This window comes from Ornithodoros turicata, chromosome 7, assembly GCF_037126465.1.
Source record: "Ornithodoros turicata isolate Travis chromosome 7, ASM3712646v1, whole genome shotgun sequence".
NCBI classification, from domain to species: Eukaryota; Metazoa; Arthropoda; class Arachnida; order Ixodida; family Argasidae; genus Ornithodoros; species Ornithodoros turicata.
This window is the reverse complement of record NC_088207.1, coordinates 43083706-43109299: the sequence shown is the minus strand read 5'-3', so window position 1 is coordinate 43109299 and position 25594 is coordinate 43083706. Positions and strand designations below refer to the sequence as shown.

The 25594-nt window shown below is 44.5% G+C and overlaps 1 protein-coding gene across 1 annotated transcript in view; it reads left to right on the top strand.

Annotated features, from left to right (window-relative positions):
* LOC135401165 (uncharacterized) overlaps window positions 1-25594 on the top strand; it is a 110360-nt gene that overhangs the window by 84109 nt on the left and 657 nt on the right. Inside the window, exons 4-13 of the mRNA XM_064633404.1 lie at window positions 244-291; window positions 8599-8745; window positions 12615-12653; window positions 13666-13794; window positions 14056-14094; window positions 14705-14833; window positions 16753-16797; window positions 17799-17921; window positions 18081-18119; window positions 25409-25468. Coding sequence (XP_064489474.1) covers window positions 244-291; window positions 8599-8745; window positions 12615-12653; window positions 13666-13794; window positions 14056-14094; window positions 14705-14833; window positions 16753-16797; window positions 17799-17921; window positions 18081-18119; window positions 25409-25468 — 798 coding nt within the window. The remainder of the gene's footprint in view (window positions 1-243; window positions 292-8598; window positions 8746-12614; window positions 12654-13665; window positions 13795-14055; window positions 14095-14704; window positions 14834-16752; window positions 16798-17798; window positions 17922-18080; window positions 18120-25408; window positions 25469-25594) is intronic.

Genomic DNA, 25594 nt, shown 5'->3' with positions numbered 1-25594 from the left:
CTGGCCGCTCCTATACTTGTAGTCTTCTCTTACACACTACAAGAGCAACTTTGTACAACATATACAAAGTACAAAGCTATACCACGTGCTATCCAAGAACGACCACAAAGTACGAGGAATATTACACGTAAACAGCCAGTTTTATTTACTTAAGAGGCAAGGTAAAGTGTATAGCAAGACTTGTGACGTGTTCAATACCCACCGATAATTTTTTTTAACACACCGATATCTTATCTCATGTAGGTTACCTCTTGCATTCGAAGGAAAGTTGAAGCGGTTGGCATCGACTCGGTAAGAAGAAATTTCTGACATTGATTTCTCATGGCGAAGGCACTTGATGGCTATAAATGGCGCGCTACTAACAGCAGCAATAACAACAACAACTTAATTTTTGATGATGATGATGATTCGTGTGTTTCAGCGTCATAGGCGACCCTCTACCCCGTTGCTCGCAGTAATTTGATGTAAATATAATGACGAGCCTCCGAGTGAGGACCGAAGTCTTACATATAGTCCAGAAAGTACTAGTGGTACATTTGGGGAAGAGCGTTGATGGGTTGGGTTTGGCCATGGACCAAGTAATAGCCCTGTCAGACGAACTAATTTAGTGTCACTTTTAACGGGTGACACTTGCACTTTGTGTCATTCGTGTGCTCTCACACGGCATCTTTTAGTGACATGCGGCAGAAAGTGCACTATAACGATTTAGTGCGTTCCTAAAAACTGACTTCACTTTTCTTCGGCGAACCGATAGTGCGTAGCCTCGACGGCAGGCTTTGAGGCGCAGGTAAAAATATTGAGAAAAAGCGAGGGACTTCGACAACCACAATATTTTAAGCAGGTATGTTGAACAGCGTGTTTATTTGATTTCAGTACAATATGTCATTGTCCCGGAAAAACATGTCATTACTCTCGCTCACGGCCTGCGCAGTCTCGGCGATCCGGCGGTGGCCATTTTTGTTGTGGCACGTGTTTGAGGCCAATTAGCTTAATGCTATAGAAGAAGATTCACAGGAAGTGTTTCTAAGTCAAAGAAAAACATTATCAGGAAGGTATTGTTGCGCGCGCCTAAAACTTTTGCCGCCGTTTATTCTTATCTATCGTAATTGCTATCATCGCTGAGTGACACTTAGGCCGTGTAGCAAGCACGGGTCTAGCTGGGTTAGGTACACTATAGGTGTGGTCCTGAAAGCTTGGTAGCACGAGCAAGGGAGTAGGATGTGCTGCAGATACTCCAAGTCACCCCATGACGGCATTGCGGAGAGTCAACTTGGTGCAAGCAGTAATGCCATCGTCAGTTGTAAAAGACACATTGAGCCGCATCTGATGAATTAATTCAGCATCCTAAAGAAACCCAAGCAGCACAACATCCCGGCCCAACATCGGACCGATATTGGCAATAACGGCCCTATATTGGCAATGGCGACTCAATATTGGTCCAATATTGGACCAGTATTGGCAATGCCGACCCAATATTGGACCAATATTGGACAAATATTGGCAATACCGACCCAATATTGCCGATATTGGGCCAATATTCTGCCAAGATGTGCTCCTAGAGAACGTATTCTGGGGCATCCGAGTGTTGGATCAATTCTTGCAAGCATAAATATGGATGGAATGTCACTTGCCCGTTTATAGCGGGACGCCAGGTGTGCCATTAAGCGTCGAAGAACGGAACGACAGTCAATCAGTGCAATATTCGTCCGTCTGCTAGACGAAATGCAATATATCCGCATATTCCCGGCTTTCCACGCAGGAAGCCGGGATTCGATTACTGCCGAATCCGGTAAGCAGAGTCTCAAAAGGCATCCATCTGGTGGTTGGAGTCTACAAAGTCACACCAAGGTTGCCGGCGGAGAAAGCTTTCGACGAAAGCCAAGCGAAGGAAGGAACATATAGCGCGCTATTCAATACGTGCTTACATTACACTGAGATAGATTAGCTGCGCCTATATAGTAGAAACTGGTGGGCTGCTGTGGGATCAGCCTGGCTAGGAAATTATGGAGGGGGGGGAATATATATTTATTGAAAGGAAAGGTCTGCCAGACCAAGGTCGGCATGCTATTCCATTAAAAAAAAATAAAAAGAAAACGAAGAATAAATAGAAAGGAAAGGACGAAGAGGAAAAGGTGAGTCTCCGTAAAAAGGAGGAAAAACAAAAACGAAAAGAAAGAAGGGAGGGAAAAAAATGGAAAATGGAGGGAAATTATGGAGCTCACCTTAATGCCTGTACATAATGAAGCTTTTCTTGAGAAAGATGTCTCTGCGGTCCAGGAAGCGGGGTCGTCGGCTCATATTATATTCCGCTATCCTTTTCGTCGACCAGGTACCTGGGGACTTCATTAAGGCTAGGAATCGTCATACATCGGGCCCGCGTCTGCTGACAGGAAATAGGAATATCCTTCTTACGCCAACACAAACTGAAATTTTTCGAACCAGACAACCGCACTGTAGCAGCTCAGTCCTTTTTTTTTTATCGAATTTATCGGGTTTCACATATCCTTATTTTTATTTTTCAGTCAGTCAATTAATCAATCAATCGTTCTTATTTATGAAATCAAGTGAAAACAACTAAAGCTGCTTCTTGGCGCTGTACCGACGGACTGTTGTCTACTTTGATGAGATCGTCGTTATAAGATAACACCACCTGTCACTGACGTAGCCAGGGGGGGGGGGGGGTCCGGTTGTTCAACCCCTCCCCCCCGAAATGATACCTTTGGTAGTGCATTTGGGAAAGAAAAACGAGGAGGATATCCTCGTCTCCCGTGTAAAATCAACGTTAGAACCTTTCCCGAAATATTTTCCTGGCTACCCCGCTGATACTTTCTTTTCCCCGTGTAGGAACGATACGAAATGTAGTCCGCCAACACTAACAGAGTTACTGCGCTGGAGAAATTATAGCGCCACCAGGTGTCACCTATATAGGGCTGAGCAGTTTCAGTGACGGCGCACTACTTGTCGAGGTGGTGGTGAAGGTGGTGGAACTGCTTGCCGTATAGTCGGTCTCGCAAGGCGGGCAACGTCACGACTAACGCAGGTCCGAACCTACTTGTCGAGATGTAGAGTGACGCGGCTACCTAACCAATAGGAACCACCGTATAGAACGGGTTAGGTCGTCGGGTTAGGTTGGTTGGTTGTTGTGGGCAGAGCGTTGTTGGGCTGCATTTGGCCATGGACAAAGCAATATTGATATAGCGAGAGAGCGAGAGTCCAGCTGATTTAGAGACACTGAAAGTGTGGACAACACGCCCACACCAGTTTTGTAAAGTTCTAATTGTACGACGGAAAGTATAGTTTCGTAGCCCATATTATGCAGTACGTTATACGCGCCTGTTTGTGTTTCGCAAATGTGAGCTGAAAAAGTTAAGAAATACACAGAATAACACAGATTATATTCCTGAATACTCGATGGCGCTTGGCGTATGAGAGTTAGCAAAATTGAGGAAGATCGTCACATCAGCCTGCCCTGATTAACAAGTAACTAAAATCTTATCTTATCCGTTATCTCGCTTTTTTCTCAATGTTCCACGTCTTTCATACAATGAAAAGTAGCGGTGGCGGAGAAGGTGTCTGCCGCTACCCATATTTGTAGCGGAAATACTTTTTCCGTTACCAATCTAAAATGTAGCGGGGTCGCGACACCGCTACTGAAAAAAAAAAAAGAAAGAGAAGTAGCGAACACGGGAGCGGCGCTATAGGCGGTGTTACACTGGGCCGACAAACGACAGAATCTGTCGGCTGACATCCAAAGACATCGCGTCCGCGAATCAGTCGCACTGCACATAGAAAAGACGGCCGACACATCCTTTATGTCGGCCGTCGGCGACTGCTGCTGTCGGTGGGCCCTCCTGACAAACACGCCGGGCACACTGAACGACAGCGACAAGCTGCGTTGTCTCTTCTTTCAACATGGCGTCCTTCAATAAGCCTTTTTGCAAAAGTACGGCGAATTCTCTGTTGTTTACGGCCCATGATCAGCAGGCAGTATATTTTAACGAAATAAACCTGCCTCAGTTACGGTTAATTTTCAATGAGTTGATCAATCGTCCTGAAGATAGTCACTGTCACGAGCCTCGAAGGCAAACACAGAGACAGGAGTATCTCATTTCCTCTCGCTGGTGTCTTCCCTGCTTGAGTTGGCATTGGATGGCCTTGCAATGCGCTTTCCGTGACGTTTTGGGCGCTTCGTGATTGCGTCAGGTGAAGTGGGATTGTGCCGGCTGTCATATGTGTTGTTTGCCTTCATGGGCCCCCACTCTGTTTTGCTATTCATCAACGGTGCTCCGAGTAGTGACTTCGTAACTCGTCGATGTACGCCTCGCAACTCCACCCGACGACTGACCCCAAGGTTGAACTTCTGGACAATCGGACTAGGCAACCGCAAGTTCCATTTGTTTCACCCGCAAGTGTATTCTGACCGCAAGTTCCATTTCTTCCGTCTTACTGTTCCTTCAACTGTTTCTCTAAGCTGAGTTTGTCACAATATTTTATGTTCCCACATATGTAATACCGTAAATGTTATAAATTATGCTACGGAAACAAGCGTGTGACTGCATTACTCAATGATTGGGTTTCCCGGCAAGTTCCGTACGTAAGCTATGCAAGTTTCATACACGAAAGCTTGTAAAATATTTGCTTGTTGTTAAATAAATTCAGATCTTTCTACCGTTTAATGTCATTTGTGAATCGTCGACGCGCATTAAATCAACTTTCATAGAAAAAGAAAAAAAGCTTTTCGTGTAGTACGTGTTGCTTGTCGACGATATATTTTGAGCAACGATCAAACCGCTGACGACAGACACTGTCTGCCTGCCGATTTTGTCATCCAAATCTGTCGTACTGAAGCGACATTTCGTCGACTTACGTCTGTCGCTGTCGGTCGGCGCAGCGTGATGCTGTGTTGGGCAACACAAAGTATGGTGACAATGTCTGCCTTCTGTCGGCGCCGTGATCAGTGTCGTTGTCGCGTCGGTCCAGTGTGACACCGCCTTATTAGTAGTCGCGCTATGATGGGGTAACTTCGCCAATAATCCTGGTGGTTACCGTGGTACACAGAGCATCCCAATGAACACTACTGAGGGATGCTCGGATGTTTTCTTTGGTGGGTAGTTCTCTCGGACTACCCAATCCCAGAGCAAGAGGGTTGGCACACCCTCCTTCTTCTGCGCCACCGTCATCTCTGCCCTCCCTCTTTTACCCTCACCTCTTCTTTCTCCCCTGCGTGCTCCGAGCCACCTCAACAGAGCAGGCTGACCGCACCTTCCCCCTACATAACCCCCCCACCCCACCCCACACACCCCCGCTCTCCCCCGCTCTCCCGCACCCCCGCCATGTACAACGCTGCTCGCAAGTGACGTTAAACACGGTGTCCAGTGCGTTGAGGTTTCAGCACACATTAAATAATCCTGAGGTGGGGAGAATTAATCACCGACCGCGGCATAAAACCACGAATGCAGCTCGCGGAAAACTTTATTGTCGCATGTTTGCTTTCTCTTTTGAATAAATTTGAAGGCACAACGACAACAAACATCTAGTGACGGTGAGCGAGGAAATTTACGGCTTAATTTGCGGCTCACTACTCCAGAGCACACTGGTTTCTATCAGTTATTCACCCATCAATCAATTCATCACCTCACCTACTACATCCAAGAAGTTGATATGATATGAAGCCCTCATGGCTGGATAATGTCAGTGGACAAAGGGGGGAGGGATATGTTTATTGAAAAGAGAAAGGAAGGAATGGTTAGTCTGGCGTAGGCCGACTTGCAAAGGCATAAAAATCGTGAAGGCAGAAAACCATAGTTAAATACGTATTTTGTGACGTATAGAGTGCACGCTTTACGGTAGCTGAAATCGGGAAAATAGAGAGTTTTATAGTGCCTCTTACGCTATCGCCTCATCCTATTCATCCTCTCATATTAACCACTGTGAAATGGGGTAGTGTCCTGTGGCTACCACGGGGAAACATCCCATGTCATCATCACTTCTTCATTTATTGTTGTTGTTGTTGTTGTTACGCTATCGCCTTTGCGTACGCAAGGGACACGGTGATGCTTCTGCGCACTGTGCGAAGCTCCCTTTATGTTTTTGCGCGTGCGCAGAACGACCCATACGCTATCCCTTACGTACGCAAAGGCGATAGCGTATACGATGCACTAAAACTCTGTAATTAGTCTCGGATGTATCGTGTACAGTATAGACGTGAGAAATACGCGCGTTCAGTTTCCACAACTGACTAGTAACGCGTGAAATGTGCGATATTTGTCTTCCTTAGCATAAACGTCAGAGTGACTCTAAAAGATACGAGAGTGACCCGGCTGGTTCCGATTCTCGAAAGGTTTCAACGTTCCAATCCTTCAGTGGCCGAACAGGTGCTAGCCAAGGTCCTGCTGAAAACCTGGAGGTGGTGGGTTCGAATCCTCCCTCCGGCAGTGCTGTCACAGGTTTTCCCTGGGTTTTCCGGCAGGTTTTCTAGACAAATGTCGGCACACGATCCAGGACGCACGCTAACCCCCCCCCCCCACACACACACTCCTTCCTACTGTCCTCTCTCCATCGGCACACGTCTGTACGCCGCTTATATAGCCACAGTTGCTTCGCGACGCTAACACGGAGCCAAACGAATCAAACGATCCAAGAATTGCGACATGACGACCGCGTTCTCTGTATGAAGGTATGTATCTAAACCTGTCGTTGATTCGTGAAATGATCCTTCTCGGTCGCTAACGTAAAGTGACTAGCAAGGGGGGGGGGGATATGTTTAATAGAGTGAAAGAAAAAAAGGAAATGTCGGCCAGGCTATTGCCAACTTGCTGTTCCGAAAAAGAAACTGAAAAAGCCAGGGCTTAGTTAGATTGGAAGGCGATAACGATAAAGTTATAAAACGTGAGCCAATCGTCTGATTAATTTGACTTGGCTGACATCATATTGCTGATCTTTGATTTGACAGCCTCCCTTTATCGTATCGTTTACGTAGCGGATGTCACGCGGAAATTACTCGTGTGAGTGATTTTTATTGATCAATCAAGGACACTAGTTTGTTGATCAATTGAAGTCAGTACTCGTTATAGCGTTAAATAACGCAAATAAATACTTGAAGAAAGCAATCCACAGATCGATCGCTGTGGCGTCGCTCATAATCAGAGTTGTCTCGCGACGTAGACACCCAATTAGTATAAATACTTGAAGAAGGGGTTTTGGCGGCTGTGTTATGTGCAACGCAAAAACGTTTGGAAGATACACGTGAGAATCGTGTCCCGGAAATATACATATCTGTCAAGTACTTTCGACATGCAACGTCACGTGCCTAACGATTGAGGTCAAATGAAGTACCCTGTTTTGTATCGTGACAAAACACGTGAGATAATGAAAGATAGTTTATCTGAAGAGAGGAAAGTCGCATTATTCACTGCATCAGATAATGCCACCTTGTTTGTACATTGCGTATTCATATATTGTTTAGGGTTGTCTAGTCATTCTACTCTGTCACAACACAGAAAAAAGTAGCTGTTTTCGTGCCAGGTGTAACCAAGTTCGCGCTGAGATGACACAATAAGTATCAGCAAGGTGTCCTCCATTTGTGAAGTACCTACGACAGCCGCAATCACAGCATATTGTGCTGGAGGGTTGGGTACAATGGAGTGGGCAGGTCCGTCCATTATTTTGTTTGTTTGTTCCCGCCCACAGTACTGAGAGTTCAAGCGCTGTTCTGGTGTGGCACCTGCTTGTCACGAATATATATTTGAACGTACGGTGCAGAGCAATGCCCTTGGCAATGTATTACTGGTCACCGTCTGTGCAACAGCTATGGATGCCAAAGATCCGCTAGACCCTGAGCGCATGTCCACAAAAATGTATATGCGACGTACTCTACGGAGCTCATTACATGCCTCGAAGCTCTCACGGAATTACTGTATCAGATGTCGTGTCCACCCAATGATATAGATAATTCTAAATGTAACTAAGGTAAGCTCGCTTGTGGTATACTTTCATAGATGGCCAGTGTCTTGCCGCCATTTCTTCAAAATGGGAGCTACGTTGCCCTAACAAAATCCTTACACCACCTATGGAATAAAACTCGCAACAGGTTACTGACTTAACTTCACCGCAATGTTGACAATGAAGGTAAAGCCTTTGGCCTCAACCTTTTCATGGTGCAGACCTGAAAACGCTGCCCATGCACTTGCAGGACTCTCACGCATGCTGTCTTGTCGGAAGAACGTTACCACACCTTACTTTGACGAATTAGAGGAGGGTTGTAACGTTGTTTCTCAGGTTCTTGCTCTTTGAAGCATCGCGGGTTACTATACGATACTTCTCGTATATGACTTGATTCCACAGCATACATTAATCGACTCTGGGACAAAAGGCCACATAGCCTGAGAAAGCCCTAGAGCCTCACCACATCATGCTCCTGCCCCTTTCCCTCGTTCACTCATCCACCCACTTGACACCTCCAAAGTAAAAAGACGAAGAAGAAAAAAAAAAGAAAAAGAAAAAGAACGGAAGAGAGGGCAGTGATACAGACGAAAAGTGTACATGGATTGGGAGCGGCATTGCTATTAACGACGTATTATATTTTTGATGATGCTGTAGCCAAAATTGGACATGAAAGCCACACAAGCAAGGTGCATCCAAAATGCTTTCCCGGATGTGGACGAGGATGCTGCGAAGAAGAGCTACGCCGAACTCATTGCAAAGTCCGGGGAGTTGGAAGCTGAGGCATTGCGGGTTAGCCACGAGGTGAGGAAACCAACAGTATTGCGCCTCTTAAGGTTCACATAAAAACAACACTAACAATATATGTATATACCTACACATACGATGGATTCAACGAATGAGTCATTTCATGCAATCCATTGTTCTGACAATGCTATGATACTAATCGTGTGCTTAGCTGCTTCAAGGTAATGTGTAAGATGCTAACTACAACGAGAGTTTTATTCGAATACCGAATGAAAGGGTTTGGAGCTGGAAGTCAGCTTTCAACAGAGCATCACTTGTCTAAGGCAAGAAGGCGTTTGGCCCATAGAATACCCTTCTCCCTTTTTTGACCCTCTGAAATATGAAAGGAGCTTCGCTTCAGAGCTTTCTCACTGAAGGATGCACTGAAGTATTGGGCTCCATTTTTGTTCTCCCGTTTGCTGATAGCTCTCCGGAGCATACTGCCAGCCGCGCTAGTCCGTGAAGCTGTACACTGCTTGATACTATTTTCATTCTCTCCGCTTGCGCCACTGCAGGTGTCGCTGTGGATGGGGAAAGGGGACGCAAAACTGCGTCTATCCGCAATATTCTCGCTGCAACCTTAGGAACCCCTATAGAGCCTGTAGTGCTTATAGAGCCTTCGACGGGGTGTCCTCTCTCCTATTCCTGAAGTATGGCAGCCATACTCGAAGCATATACTCTACCGCCAGCGCCTTCCCTTTCAGTTCTCCACACAAAAGGTTGCGCGGGATCACCTTCCAGCAGCCGTTGAGTGTTCCGACTCCCGAGTGAGCTTCAAACAGAACTGTCAACTGTGGGGACATCGTTGCGGAGTTTGTGGGGTTGTTGAGTGGGGGTTCCCTGGGGGGTTGAGTGGGGTGGCTGAGTTGTGGGGCTGTTTGACGTTGTTAAAGCATGTAGAAGACAGTCTAATTGCAAAACGGAGACGTGTGACTGAAACAATAAGAGAAGACACATCGAAGCGCACTTGGCTCTAGGGATCCCTGAGGTCGGAGCGAGAATACGACGACACTCTTTGCTGTAAGACATTCAAGCGCAGCTTACTTTGTATTGTTGACTCTATGAGACGAGACACAAAAGATTATGTACTCATCTTCCTAAACTTTCCCGAACCATTTAGCCCGCTTGCCCTTATGAAAATGATTTTCTAGTTTCTATACAAGACCTATAGAGAATCTATCTATCGTGTCTAGTGTCAATCTTGTGCATAGGAAATAGATAGAAGCTGTATAGGGTTTTTAACTGGTAAACTCTATACAGTTTCTATACAGGATTCAGACTCTAGAATGTATACATTTTCTATACAGTCTCTATAGAGCTAATACTATAGCTGTCCCGAAAGATCTTATTTACGAACATGTGCTACTTTTTTTTTGCTGTACATTTGAAGAACAACTAATACATGTGATGTGTGCATGTATGAACATGGATACAAATGCTAATAGCAATATTGTGACTTATCACTTCAGACAACGTGAACATTTGCCGTTTAGTACTTTTTAATGTGGCAATTGAAGAACTGCTGCTTCTACACTGTCAGGGGAAAAGGTATAAAAAGCGTATGTATAAAAAAAGGTAAACGAGGGCGGAAGTACCATTTTTGTACCTACTTCAACTGTCTATACCATCGTTTAAACCAAGTGTAACTCACTGATCGCAGTAGCTAATCGTATAGTACGGGGCTGGCTCATTAATTTGGTGTGGAGATTGTGCTGGTCTAGTTCGAGTAATTTGAATAATAAACACAGTCCTTAATGCAGTAATATATTAACAGTTGGAGGAAATGTTTTTAGTGACTGTTATTCGCTACTGAAATAACAATCTATGCGTGCTCCCCTCGGGTGGTGACCGAAATAAACCGTCCAAAATAAATCGTTCCGAAATAAATCGTGCCGAAATAAACCGTGTCAATATAAATCCTAGTAATACTCCCACGGTGTTCAAAATCCCGCTACCGGAGAGAAAACCACCGCCACCTATCCCGACACCGAGTGCCGGTCGCCCATAGCCACAGGAGCGGTGATGGCCCGCACCCTGTGCCGACGGGAAAAGCAGCCAGCACGCAGGCAATAAGAATGATTTTCTAGTTTCTATACAGGACCTATACATAATCAGTTTATCGTATCTAGTGTCATTTTTGTGCATAGGAAATAGATAAAAGCTGTATAGGGTTTTTAACTGCTAAACTCTATACACATTCTATACAGGATTCAGGAACTAGAATGTATACATTTTCTATACAGTCTCTATAGAGCTAATACTAGGCGCCGAAAGGTCTTATTTACGGACATGTGTTACTTGTTTTTGCTGTACATTTGAAGAACAACTAATACACGTGATTTGTGCATGTATGGGCATAGATACAAGTGCTAATAGCAATATTGTGACTTATCACTTCAGGCAACATTTACCGTTTATTACTTTTTAATGTTGCACTTGACGAACTGCTGCTTCTACACTGTCAGAAGAAAAGGTATAAAAATTGTATGTGTAAACCAGGGCGGAAGTGCCATTTTTGTACCTATTTCAACTGTCTATGCTATCGTTTAAACCAAGTGTAACTCACTGATAGCATGTAGCTAATCGTATAGTACGGGGCTGGCTCCATGCATGCGCAACGTGCAGCACCACATTAATTTGGTGTGGAGATTGTGCTGGGTTAGTTCGAGTAATCTGAGTAATAAACACAGTCCTTAATGCAGTAATATACTAACCAGTTGGAAGAAATATTTTTAGTGGTTGTTATTCGCTACCAAAATAACAATCTATGCGTGCTCTCCTCACCCGTGTGGTTGCATCTCGAGCTAAGACGGCTCCACATGTGGTCTAGTCATTTCGTTGCGTGTTTTACCAGTATCTGTTCCTCTGCAAACACGTCACAGGCGCGTGCAAGCGTTTCCCTCTTGCTTTTGTTTATTTTACGTATTTCTTCGGTTTCTTTTTGGTTCCTTTTTTTTTTTTTTTTTGGTTTGGAGTGGGATGGCACGCAGTGGGTGGGATGTGGCGGTGAAATAAATGGAAAGCTCGAAACGGCCGTCTTCGCCTGCTCTTCGTTTTTGTGGCGAGAGCAGTACTATTTTTGAACCGTGATGTGGGCAAGCTTATGCTTGTCCCATCCTACAGTTGGCAATACAAAAATAAATGGAAAGTTCCTGGTTTTTGAAATACAGAAGATTATCGAGCTACTGCGATCGGCTCCCTCTTCAAAATTCTTTCGTAACGCACCATCTATTGACAGTAAAGTCCACTTCAAATAGTACATAAATACAGTCAGTATAGAAAAATGAGGCAACTTTGTGTCCTACATGAACACAATCTGTGTAGAAAAATGGGGCAACTTTATATCCTACATGAATACAATCAGTATAGAAAAATGGGGCAACTTTCTATCCTATGTCTAACTACTTTGTTTTCAATGTATATATAAATGCTTTATCTATTTTCTATCCAATAGTATTCCCATTTATTCATAGAAACTCCATTCGGAGTAGATACAAGTTTTAATCTATTTCTTATGCGCTCTATCTAGGGTTTCCTATAGAAATTCTGTAGAAAATAGAATTTTTTTTTCATAAGGGTGTCGCTCCGCCACTTCCCACTCCATTCGTCACACAGTCGGGTACATTTACAGGTGCATTCCTGTCGTTGCTCGAAAGCTGTGACTCCTAAGTCAGACTTTCCAGCATAAACATGACGTCTATCACACGATGGTTTGTTTTATGTAGATTAAACATGTGCCCGACACGACTTACGCAAGGCTATACGAACACATTAGATACTTCCAGTGTGCTATGACACGTCAGTAAAAATACCTGTATACTGCTAAGACACCCTTGCTTGTTCGCACGTGCCTTACTTTTTCTCTTCGAACTATCGTTACGTTTCAGCTGGAAGCTGTAATGCGCTTCACCATGGACGAAGGGCCCGTACGTAACTCTCTTTGTAGTATGGATTACATTCACTTCCATCCACATTACCACCTCTTTTTGTCACAGGTCGCTAAATGACTCAGTATATAGTATACCGGGTATACTAAAGTATACTTATACTTTAGTGCGTCTTTATGATGCTTTCTCTTAGTTGAAAACATCTGAGGGTCCCTGTTATTTTTTTTCACTCCAAGAATTTTTTTGTTTTGGTTTAAACAATAATCATCGTACATGTGCTCCCGCACACGGATGCTCATAATAAGCCATTCCCTCATATAACGAAGTATTCCTCTCGCCGTACAAAATGTATGGCCGCGCCCGTACGTTTGATGTTAGACGACTTGCATAAATCCCGGGAGGCAACGCGAAATTGCGCGGTGCACCGTGAGAGTTACATTCTCCGGGGCCTTGCTGTCCTCGCGTATCTTCGGCGAGCCCTGGGTGTTATTCCTTGTGCGGAAGCGCATCAGTGTGCGGTTGCTTTTCAACTTGATTCCACCGAGGGGAATTGCAGTTCGTATCAAATTTACCGCAACTGCATCCAAATTCTATTCAGAAACGTGAAGCGCACTCTTAAAAAAAAAAGGGTGTGACTCCTTTTTGGGGTGTACACCCTTGCCGCATATGTCACTCCCGTTGAAGTGTTATCACTCCAAAAGGGTGTCATATATGTGGCAAGGAAAATGAGTTAGAGTACGCCCCTTTTTTTTAAGAGCGTGGGGGAAAAAAGACACATAGAGACAAGTCGTCCATTTGGGCCAAATGAAAATTTTAAATTGCGCTTGATCATCTTTATGGCCAATTTGCAACAAAATCCGTGCCCGCGATCAAAAGCCAGAGGACGTTATTTCGAATGACCCAAAAGTGAATCTCATTTGATGCTCTTTCAGACACTTCAAAACTAGAGCTTTTACAGGACATCTCAAATCTGTTTTGATGCTGTATAGAATGACGCTTCAACGACTCGTGATGTTTGCTTTAATTTGGGAATTTATTAATTTCTATTTAGACTAAAGAGGTGAACAAGGCAGCACGGAAAGAATGTTTGAAAACACTAGGCCTTGAAATAGAAGTTGGAGATTATTTGTCCTATGTAACAGAGCACTTCAAGAAAGGGAACCTGGACGAAAAAAAGAAGGCATGTATGGTTTTAAAATCTTTTAATAGTTTGCATTAACAATGCCGAGAGCTAGGGAGAGAGAGATGCTGGGATCGAAAAGTGCTATGTTGTCCTCTCCCTTGACTGACTTCAGTGAATCCCACACTATTGTTCAAACTCTCTAGTATTTGTAGCAACTGTAATTCCGAAATAAAGAGCACAGAATCGCATCGCGATATATCTCACTTCATTTCTCCATTTTATTTTTCTTAAAATCAATCAATCAACCAATCATTTCAGATCGATGCGTGCACGTACAAGACGTCGATTATTGGAAAGGTAAGATATGTCAACTTTCTGCCGTGCTACTAGCAAACGAGAAAGCCGAATGTCTTCAAGCCAAGAGCTGCGCCTTCAAGACAAATTACGTTTCTTACACGCACCAGTAACATGGAATGCTCAAGGGTCTTGTATGCTCCATAGCTTTGCCGAACTCGTTGAGCGCAAATGAAGAAGAGATCAACATTACATGCACTACATTCTTCCCTACGCGGGATATGCCGTATATTCGGATCTGAAAAATTCGTTGCTAATATATGTGCGTGACCGAGACGTGAATGTTTCAGTTGTTTTCTTTTTAGACTTGTGCTAGCGCTACCCTTTGATGTATCATTATAACCTTATTTAGATTTTAAATATTTAAAATAGCGTGCGTTACAGTGCGCAACGCTTTCAACGCAAAAAAAAAAAAAATGTCGCCATTAAATTTTACTTTGATTCGAAAGTTTACGTAGCAGTGGACAACTGTGTATATTGCAGGTCAATCAGTTGGTTTCTGCTTCACGTTACTTGTGTGCTGCATACTTTCAAGGTTTACTGGCGTTTTATGGGTTGTACTTACTTGCGCAATTTCAAATGCTGTAGAATGAGCAGTAAATATATGTTTCAGTGGATACGAGAGAGACAAATGCTAATACGAGAGTGCGCATTAGAGGCACAGAAGAAGCTACCAGAAAACCTACAGAGTGACCTAAAAGTACTCTATGCTCTCCAACTCAACACAACGGCTCTGGAAACGGTAGTACAACATTACCTTTATTACGTCTGCGTACATTACGTTCTTACTACGCTTCACTGTTACGTTCTTACGTCTACCGTCTGCATGGAATCTAACCGTGCATTCAAACGCGCGACATCCACAGGGAATATTCTACTGGAAGGAAAACGGAAAATAAACTGTTCACGGGGCAGAAGCTTCGCCCGCGTATGTCGAGTATTCGCACGGTGCTGGAATATCGGGATTGTGCACTTAGCAGACGACACCGTCTGCACGTTTTTCTGTCGTCTGCTACAGAGTATCTTGTGTCTGCGCCGCAGGATATTGCCCCCCGTTAGCGGTACACGAAAGGACATGACGTTGAACGCTCGCGTTTACGTTGCAGCAAAAAGCTATGACGTTTTTTTGCGTCTCCCTCTAGAGTAATGTAGCGAATTTCGCTCGTCTGAATACATAGTAAGCGTCCGCTAATGACCGAGGATTCTACCGAACATTTGTGAGTGTTAGTATAACGTACGCTGTCATTGCCTTTGCATACACAGTAAATTCAAAAACACCCTTTTGGGTATAAACCGCTTACACCTTTTTGTCCTATGGCTGGCACCCTTTTTTACACCGCATCAACTGTAACACCCTTTCAAAAAGGTGTATTGCGCAAAAAACACCTGTTTAAACACCCTTTAAGGAGGGTGTCACTCTTACACCCTTTCGAAAGGGTGTAAGCTCCCGCGGCAGCACGCCGAGCCATGCAGTCCGACGCTTTTGCTTGTATGGCAACAACCACCCTAGCGACGGCACAGTTCCAGCCGTGGTTCCACAGCAGAACCTAAACGGAGCGCAGTGCGTCACTGGCAACCCTAATCGTACTAGCAACACTGTGAGTGAGCAAAAAAAAAAAAAAAAAAGAACAATTTAAATAAAATGAAAACAAACAGTTGGACATATGTAAGGCAAGAGGTTTCTTTTTTCTTTTAACATCAATCAATCAAGGCAAGAGGTGAAGTTCGCAACATCGTAATGCCGTCCGTGCTCGTGAAATGAGCGGCGTTACGATGCTGCCATCTTCAGACGATGCCTGTAATGAGCCCGAGCACTCTCGGTAGCCTAAATTGGCGTACCAGATTGATCATATACTGAAATGCAGTTTGTTGGAGTATATTCGCTAAGCTTAGTGCGGTAAAGCTCGTCTGTAACGGTGACGAACACGTGTCTTTGCAATTAACACGTACGCCTGTAACGAGTCAAGATATCAGCGAGCTTCCTGACATCCCTCCCTGTCAAATATTGTGTTTTCAACTCAAACTATCTTCTATAATGTGATTACCTAATGAGCGGAGCTGTCAAGCCAATGTAATTTTTCTCTCACGAATGAAAACACCGTTTCCAACACCAGTGTAGAAAGGGTGTATATAACGTAAACACCTTTTTCGACACCAGTGTTACTTGAAGGGTGTAAAGACAGATGTAAACGCATAAAAACACCCTTTTTGATACAACACTTGGTGTAATAAAGAGTGTATTTTCTCATACACCTTTTTTAGCACCATTTTTGCGGCCTTTGGTTATCTTTGGGGAATTAAAAAAGGTGTATTTGCTTAAAAACACCTTTCTTTACCCAGAAAGGGTGTTTTTGAATTCACTGTGTACGTAAGGGATAGCGTGGTGGTTCTGCGAAATGCGCAAAGCTCTCTTTGTGTCTTGCGCGTGCGCAGAACCACCAACGCTATCTCTTGCGTACGCAAAGGCGATAGCGTACGATATACTAAACCTCACTATTAACAGGAGCATCAGTTTACACTTTCGACTAAAATTACTGCGTGGTGAGGGGCGTGTCAAATTTGTATTGTACTAGGAGCGGTCACCAGATGTCTCACCACTGGAATGATGTCTAAGCTACGTCGTTAACGTCTCATAATTCGCATTCTTTGTTTTTTCTGCAGTCTCTTTCATGCTCTGAGCGCGAAGAATCTACCATAATAGATGGCGTAAGTTCAAATGTTCCCTCCATTATTTTGTACCTTGCTTTCGGTATCGCGTCACAGCACACCGAGATGTAGCACTTGACCTCTGACCACCGCAACAGACAGCAACTAAATAGCATTGCGAATGTGTTCAAAACCGTCCTTTTTGACACGCAGAAATAATTACGTATGTGTATTCTTGCTTCACACGTGACTTCTCGGGTTGTTGGCACCAAATTATTGGCACCAAATTATTGGCACCAAATTATTGGCACCAAAAAGTAAATAATGCTTTTAAGCCAACACAATATTCACTGCATCCCTTAAACCTCATGCCTCGCCCTGCGATGCCCTGCCGACAATAGCCACACGTCATTTTAACGTCACGCTCCATCAACCAGTCAGAATACGAGACGCTTGTACATTGATTTATTGTAATATCAGGAAGTGAGGTAAATTCTAAACATCTCTCCACTTGAAATGCACAAGATAGCCAGTTCAAACCGTACCAGAAGTCCGCAATGTTTCATTTATGGTGCGCGTTGTATCTTCAGCGCTGTACGGCTCCGCGAGGTCACAGTGATGTTCCCGCAACCGGATCTCTCCGCACGCCGCAGCTCTCTCAACGGAGCCCGTCATTGGCTAGGAGTCCGATATCTCCCCATCTCCAGTGACTGGAATGCAGCTTTGCTACCCGTGCGAGACGTGTGACGTAGATACTCTCCGAGAAGGAAGGAGAGTCGCACGCAGATTATGCTTTTTGAATGGCATTGTTTATTGCTAAATACGCTCTCTACAAGCAAAGGAATTACATGTTTGGATACTGTAAGCCACGTTCTTTCACGGGTCGTCGTATTTGGGAAATGGTCGGCGAGCTCTTTAGTGCCCCTTTAACTCTCAGAATCGGTATGTGGAAGAGCATCGATCGATGATCGAGACGATTTTATCTGCATGCTAGAGACTTCTCCTGCACCATGCATGACACAGTGCTTTTTTGCTTCTGTATGCGCGATTTTTCTCGATAGCCAACGGGTCCCAGCGGTGTGATGGATGTGTATTGCACAGTTCACGGAAAAGCGCCGAAAGAATGTCAACATTGTGCGAGTCAAGTGTACACTACTGTGGACGCCGCTACGGTTGAGAAAGAAGTAAGGCTTCTTGGTACATCCTAAGGTCATGATTTGCACGTGAACTATTACATTATTTTTTTCTGCCCTCTTGACCCCTCCCGGTGTATGGTCGACGAATTTGCTTGGCCATACACTGTGAAAGTGAAATATATTATTTAGCAATTTAATACTCTTCAGGTGGACAGCTGCTACATCAAAAAAGAGGCGGTGAATCCCGTAAGTACGACACAGCTATGAAACGGGTTAGTCCTCTCAATAGGGCACAACTCAAAACTGCCCACCTCTGACGCAGTAGACAAAAATGCAGGAAACTGTCGATATGTCATGTTCCTGTCTCCTTGTACTCCTTTGTAGTGCACTCCACTGTACCCTATCTGCTTTACACATCATGGGCAAGGTAAATCGCGCGCCAGAAGACGAAAACCCGTTATCACTGTCTTCCTATTAATGCGTTCGCATTAGAGTCCTGGCTACGAAAGAATGGTCTGTCTGTAGCCAGGGTGCGGCGCGCATTCGCGGTGAGTGGAGAGGGAAGGAGGGGGCGCGTGGCGAGCGCGACGCGGCGCGTCGACAGTGCAGCTGTGGTGGTCGACAGGTTCAGACCTGTCCGCGTGGGCGCGCCATGTGTTATGAAAGCTGCGCGGAGGAGCGGCGGCGTAAGAAGGCTGAGGCTGCGAGACGCTGCCGCCCAGCTGAATCGGAGGAAGCTCGAAAGGCTCGTTTGGCTTCGGATGCTGTCTTGCGTTAGCGTTGTGTAGGGTCGTGTGCATCCGACGCATTTCTGTCGGATCTAATGGATCGACCATGTTAAGTCTCGGGCGTCTAACTTAGAGACCTGAATAGTGTATTTGCGCACTAGTAGCTTGCTTGCAAGTGGGCTTTGACTTGTACCGCTTTGGTGTAGAATGGCCTACGTGTTACGTCACGTTATCATGTCTTTATTATAATGTGTGTATGAGCTTCCATTGGATCTCTGTCTATTATTTCGCGGAAGAATTAGAATAGTGAATGCCGAATTCAGGTTAGAGCCGCAACCAATAAGAATTCATGCAACGACTGAATTTTAATATACACCAGCGGCATGACCGACCGGGTTAAAGGGGTTGAGAAACCACATGCAACCCACTAAATGTATGGCATCGTTTCACGCGGTGTAGTCCATGGAGCCGACACGCAATGTCCCACATTCCTCATTTGAACGTTTTTTCTTACTATCGGCTTTTGAAAACTAATTTTTTCAAGCCACAATCGACGGTGGCGCCGAACAGCGCCGAGAGACATTGGCAGACGAACAGGAAATGACGTTTTAGGTGTGCGCGCTTGTCCGAAGTTTACGAAGGTCACCATACCGAAGCCGGTTTTGCTGGCCGTCTCCCTCCTTACAACCGCTTACGTCGTCATGGAGACAGAAAAGAATGCGCTTCCTTTCTCCAACATGAAACGTCACTCCAAAGACGGTCGAGCAGCTTCGTAACGCCTGTGCTTTGATGTACTTGTTCAGTACACATAGATCAATATTTACGAGGCGATTTGTTCAAGAGTTTATAAATAGTTTCAGAACCCCTTTAAGGCGTCCCGCTCATTGGCGGTAGCCAAGGTCGTGCTGAAGACCGGGAGGTGGTGGGTTCGAATCCTACCACCTGCTCTGCTATCTGAAGTTTTTTTTGGTTTTCGCGTTTACTTTCCAGTCGGCAAAGTTCCCCCTGAAGTCGGCCCAGGTCGCATACTAACCCCTAATATCCCCCACTCCTTTCTGCGGTCCTCTCTCCATCTGTCCACATCTGTACGCCGCTCATAGCCACAGTTGCTTGACGGCGCTAACACGGAATAAAAAAATAATTTTAATAGGGAAATAATCATAAGAATAAATAATAACAATAATAATAATAGTAATAATAAATTTGGTTTTGCTCAAGTTGCCATTAACAACCGTTAGGTCCGAGGAAGTTTGTTGCAATTCAGCGTCAGGTTGAAATGACAAAATTGAGATCTGAAGAGCAAACCATTCTGCTTGCTTGTGGGTTACATATTTGAGTCGATTGGACAGAGGAGACTTTAACACCGACTGGGAGTGAAACAGAACCGATGCGCTTGTCTGTTTTATTCTGAGTTCGTGTTTGAAATTTTTCCACTCCAAACTAATACAAACATTGAGATAATCTGACTTCAAACGGCTTTTTTAATAAATCAGGTGACTTTCACTGTTTGGATTAAGTTATTGCTGCAGTACTGGATTGATGATCCATTTCCGGAGAGGCCGCAAAATTTGCTTTCTAAAGCAACTCGTATGCTTAATGTGATACTTGATATACATCATACAGGATCGCGCATGCATCAGGTCGGGGAAGAAACTTCAGAAGGCTCTCTAGATAATTATCGGTGTCCTCGGTGGCGCGGGGAAAAATGCGATGCACACGGGGTGTAATAGCTCGAGATCAAAGCGAAGCCAGATATTTTCTCCTGGGAGGTGGGGGATATGCTTATTGAGAAAAGAAAGAGAGGACAGGTTAGTCAGGCAGGAGACTAAGTCTCCTGTGCCTTACGGTTCTAGACGTGCTTTGCCGTGCAGAGAGTGCAGACGGACAGGGAAACTTGATGACTAAGTGCTGGTGTCTCATCGTAGACCATAATTCCATAAACCACTGCGTTACACGAGCCGTGTGCTAGAGAGTAGTGATGGGCGATACTACCGAAACATTGGATACTATCGATAGTTTTTGACTATCGATTGTCCAACTATCGAGTGAACCGGAATATCGATAGTATCGCGATAGTATTTCGGACTATCGATAGTATCGTGACTGGTGCAATGGGCGCGTGGTGGTGCACTTCACCGAGCTTCACGTCGCTTTAGCCAAGCCAATCCAGCACTGCGCTTCTGCCTGCAAACTACCCCTACATTATTCACTCCGAATTTACAATTTTAGCTTGTTTCTTTTGAAAACGAAACTTTCTGCGAAATTTACGTTTCACTCCTGCAACCCACTAATAGTTTGTTTCCTCCAATTTTAAAATCTGAGCAGGTTTCTTTCGAGAACGAAGCTTTCTGAATTTGCGTTCCGCTCCTGCAAATTATCCATACTTTATTTATTCCTGATTTATAATTTCAGCATGTTTCTTTTGGAAGTGAATCCTTCTGAATTCGCGTTTCGATCCAGCAAACTATCAATAGTTCGCTCACTGCGAATTTGAAGTTTGAGCTGTTTCTTTTGAGCACGAAACCTTCTGAATTCGCTCTTGCTCCTGCAAACTTTCAATAGTGTGTTCACTCCAAACCTGAAATTTGAGCAGATTTCTGTTGAAAATTAAACTCTCTAATTTCACGTTTTACTCCTGCAAACTCTCAATAGTTTGTTGAGTACGAATTTCAAAATTTACCCATGTTTTCTTTTTTCAAAAAACGTATCAGTTCGCGTTTCGGTCATGCAAACTATCGTTTAGGCACTCACAATTTAAAAGTGAACAGATTTCCATCGGAAACAAGACCTTCTGAATTCTCTTTTTTGCTCATGCAGTTCGACGAGCGCGTTTCGCTCGTGATTGATAATTACCTGATAAAAGAAGGAAATCACTGAAAAGGATAGCCAGCTCCCTTCTATTTGTCCCTTCTATTTGTTCCGGCCTCAGAACATCCATTCCCATCATGCTAATCGCCTCTCAGGAGGGGGGGGGGGAGAAATATGATGTTGGGAAATAAATTCATGAACTATGAAATATCGGAGTGTACATCTACACACAGCTATAAAGTTGGCATTTCTGAGGAGGAATTAGTGGCCCTTAATTGTCAGAAACCCGTATTGCTGTGGCAGTAACATAAACTAGTTATTGTTTGACAGCCTATGCGGCTGCTTTGAATAATATTAACGATACGCATAGCGCCAACAATCCACGAAATATCTTTTTCTGCTTTGTTGGTTTAAGCAGAACAGAAGTCCAGGTCTGTTTTCAGCTCCTCTGTTTTATGTAATCGTTTCCTATTGTTTCTTTTTCATGCTAACGGTAATGTGGAACTATAAATAATATTTGATTACATTGATACACAACACGCAGCAGTGACTTCTACATTTTTGCAGCAAGCGGGTTTAGCGGATTAGCAAGCGGGGTACTATATCGATAGGTGAAACTATCGATAGTTTTAAACAAAACTATTGATACTGAAATGAGTAGTCGTCTCAACCATCGATAGTACGATCGATGGTGTCTGGATGACTATCGCCCATCACTACTAGAGAGTCAGTCCGTCACTACAAAAGCCTAACGAGCGCTCCTATCTAAAATGTTGTTACGCAAATGGAGACATCTAAAGGTGAAGCAGTCCTGCGGAAAAGCTGGCCATTACGACACAGGATTTAGGTTTGTCAAATGATAAAAAACGACGGAAATGCGTTCGCATTAAAACTTCAAAACCCTTTGGGAACTCCCCTTCACACGACCCTACACAACACTAACACAAGACAGCATCCGCAGCCAAACGAGCCTAACATGCTTCCTTCGATTCAGCTTGGCGGCGCCGTCTCCCAGCCGCAGCCTTCTTTCGCCGCCGCTCCTCCGCACAGCTTTCACAACCCATGGCGCGCCCACGCAGACACCTCTGAACCCGTCGACTACCACAGCTGCACTGCCGGCGCGCCGCGTTGCGCTCTTTCCTTCCCTCTCCACTCACTGCGCATGCATGCCTCGCCGTCCTGCTCTCCCTCTCCACAGCGCCCCTTCTCTCCCCAACCCACTCTCCTGCTGCCCCTCGGAGCGCCTCTCTCCAATTCCGTGACTACAGACAGACCACGCCGCGACTCTTTCGTAGGGTGGACTCTAATGTTAACGCATTAAAAAAAGAAAAACGTAGTTGCCGAAAAAGGGCTGTAACAGGGTCACGACCATCTCTATAATACACGACCATCACACTCGCACTTAGCCCAGCGCCACTGATGCAGTTTCGCCAAGCGGCCGCCGCGCGTTTGTGGCGCTGAATACGGGACCCTCGGCAGACGACGCATGCTATGCGGATGCCGTTGCTGCCGTCATTCGCGGTTGGTTTTTGCTATTTTTCACGCGGTGGACAGTGTTTGTCTCCAGTGCATGGTTTGTGCATGGTGCAGACGTGATGGTATACTGCACCGTCCCGCTTTGCAAGCCGAAGAAAGCAGTGTCGAACACAAGTATTTCATTCCACGAGTTTCGCTCAAATGCTGGCTCGGGAGAAGTGGCTCGAAATATATCGCGGCGTCTTGACACAAGTAACTTCATTGCGAATTGCGATTGTTTCATTTCATATAGGGTGCACTTTATGGATGGCAGTGTGTACCATAAATAGTTTTATATAATATAGCTGGGTACCTTTTATGCATCTCTCTCTGAAAAAAAAAAAAAAAAAGAGTAATGAACCGTGGCCTCCGACCAGGGGTGGACATAAATGCATTTTTTTAGTATTTAAATATAAATACAAAATACTTTGTTGAAAGGGGTGTTTAAATACTCTTCATAAATACTTTTCGATAGGAGTATTTAAATATAAAATATACAGTATTTAAATGCCGTAACTAGTACCATAAATACTGTGATGAAGATGTCATCTGGAATTGCAGAAAGAACGATGAACATAACAACAAGTGAGCAAGGAAAAATAGCATTTATTTGTTAGATTATCACGGTAATTTTAATATTAGAAGTTTTTGACTGCATCACTTAGGATTCTTGTGTTCGGCCGTACAATCAGATTCGCAAAGGAGAACAGCATCTTCACTGGTGCCGATGAGCAAAGGCTTGCATTAAATTTGATGAAGATGCTTCGTACAACAAAGTAATCAGCCGCGACCATTGTTTGCAACAACAGCGAAAAACTCTCCATCTAAAATCGTTTTTCGCCTGCATGCTAGCTCGAACTCTGCGTGTTCTCGGCATTTCAAGGCCGAAGACTTTAGCATCGGCGCAAAGCGCAAAATTCTCAGACGTGGCACCGTGGCTATACGGTACCTACGTTTAGTGATCACGAAGTTTACACAGCCTTGCATCTACCAGGACTGCAAAACGAACACAAAAAAGGCACCAAAAGGTAGCGTCGCAGAAAAGCCACCATCAAGAAAAATTCTCAGAGTGGCTTCTATCCGACTAGCATAATAAAGGTTAGCAGAGCATTGTAATGGCAAACCGCAAAAGAAGAAAAAAAAGTGTAAAAGTAAAATAAAAAGGGGCAAATAAGTGCAACAAAACAAAACAAGGAAAACAAAACAAGCAACTGCTGATTTAAAACGGAAGTGCTTGCTTATACAACACATTCTGTTGGACGTCGTAACAGGTGTCAGTCATCTCTTTGCCAGGAACAGTTTCTTCTTACGGTCGTATTCACCCATTCTCTGTAACTGCCCTGTATGTTAACACGGAACGCCTCTCACGTGAAACGTAAAGTCTGAACGCGCTTGCGTCTGACAATCATAAACGCATGATAACTGGTCCAACACACAAGGTGCTGCTGCCAAGTGTATGTGTACAATGTACGGCACATAGTGCGCGAGTTTCACAGTTTTACATGCCACCTACGCTTCCGAGCACAGCCTATTTCTGAGTATTTAGTTTCAGAACTCTTAGCTCTACATGAACAGAGAACCTGCGACAATACACAAACATGTACGCACGAAGAATTAACCACAAGGACCACTCATATTGCACACAGCTGAGCTACAACAGGCGCTCTTCTGGGTCCCGCAAGTGGCGCCCCTGGCGGGCGCTCCGCGCGTAAATACGGCACTTCCGCTTCTCGAGGCGCGGACGGAAGTCCCATAGGCGAACGGGCGAGTGTTATGGTCGTGTATTATAGAGATGGTCGTGAACAGGGTATATTCTTGAGGGGTGTCATACTATTTACGGTTTATTGTTACTCTATAATAAAGTTCAATAGCAGCGTGGTGCTTTTCGGGCACATGCAGTTTAGCAGATGGATCGAGGAATTCCTTTCGGCCGTGTGGTTATTCCAGATGTTTCCGTTTTTATTGCGTGTTAGCGCCGCGAGGCAGCTGTGGCTTTGAGCGGCATACAGGCGTGGACAGATGGAGAGGGGACAGCAGGAAGGAGGGGCAGACAGGGGGGGGAGGGTTATATTCCAAATATTTGAGGGCGACTTCATAGTTCCCACATGTGTCGTGCTGGGCTTAGTTGATCAAATGATGAAGTGAAGAAATGAAGGCAAACAAGTGTGCTTTCCGGCACCGTCAGCTGCGTGGGAGGCACAACATGCTACATTTTGTATTCTCTTTAAAATAAAGTATTTTTTATAATAACGCTACCTTGAGGGAAGATTGGCTGATGAAATCAATAAATGAGAAGTGGGTGATCGTAGCTGGTAAGGATAAAATTGGCTGATGAGCGGAAGGACAGCCTTCTGTCGTAGTCCTTCGATTAGTATGTTCAAAATGTTCAGTTGATTCATTTTTCAACACGAGTTCAGTCATTGTTCCAACGTGCACAGACATTCTCGCTACAACATAATATAAAAAGCGTGCTACGTTTTTTAGTTGTACAAGGAGTACATCGCCTACATGAAGAAGGTTGTCAAGAGGAAACGTGCAATCCGCGTAAGTCGGCGCACTTCTTATCCTGTCACGTTTGGAAAGTTCAACTGTTGTCTCCGATTAGCATGTCACGCATCCAAAAATGATATTATTCCAAGCTTATCCAAGCGCAGTATCAATTTTTCCTAC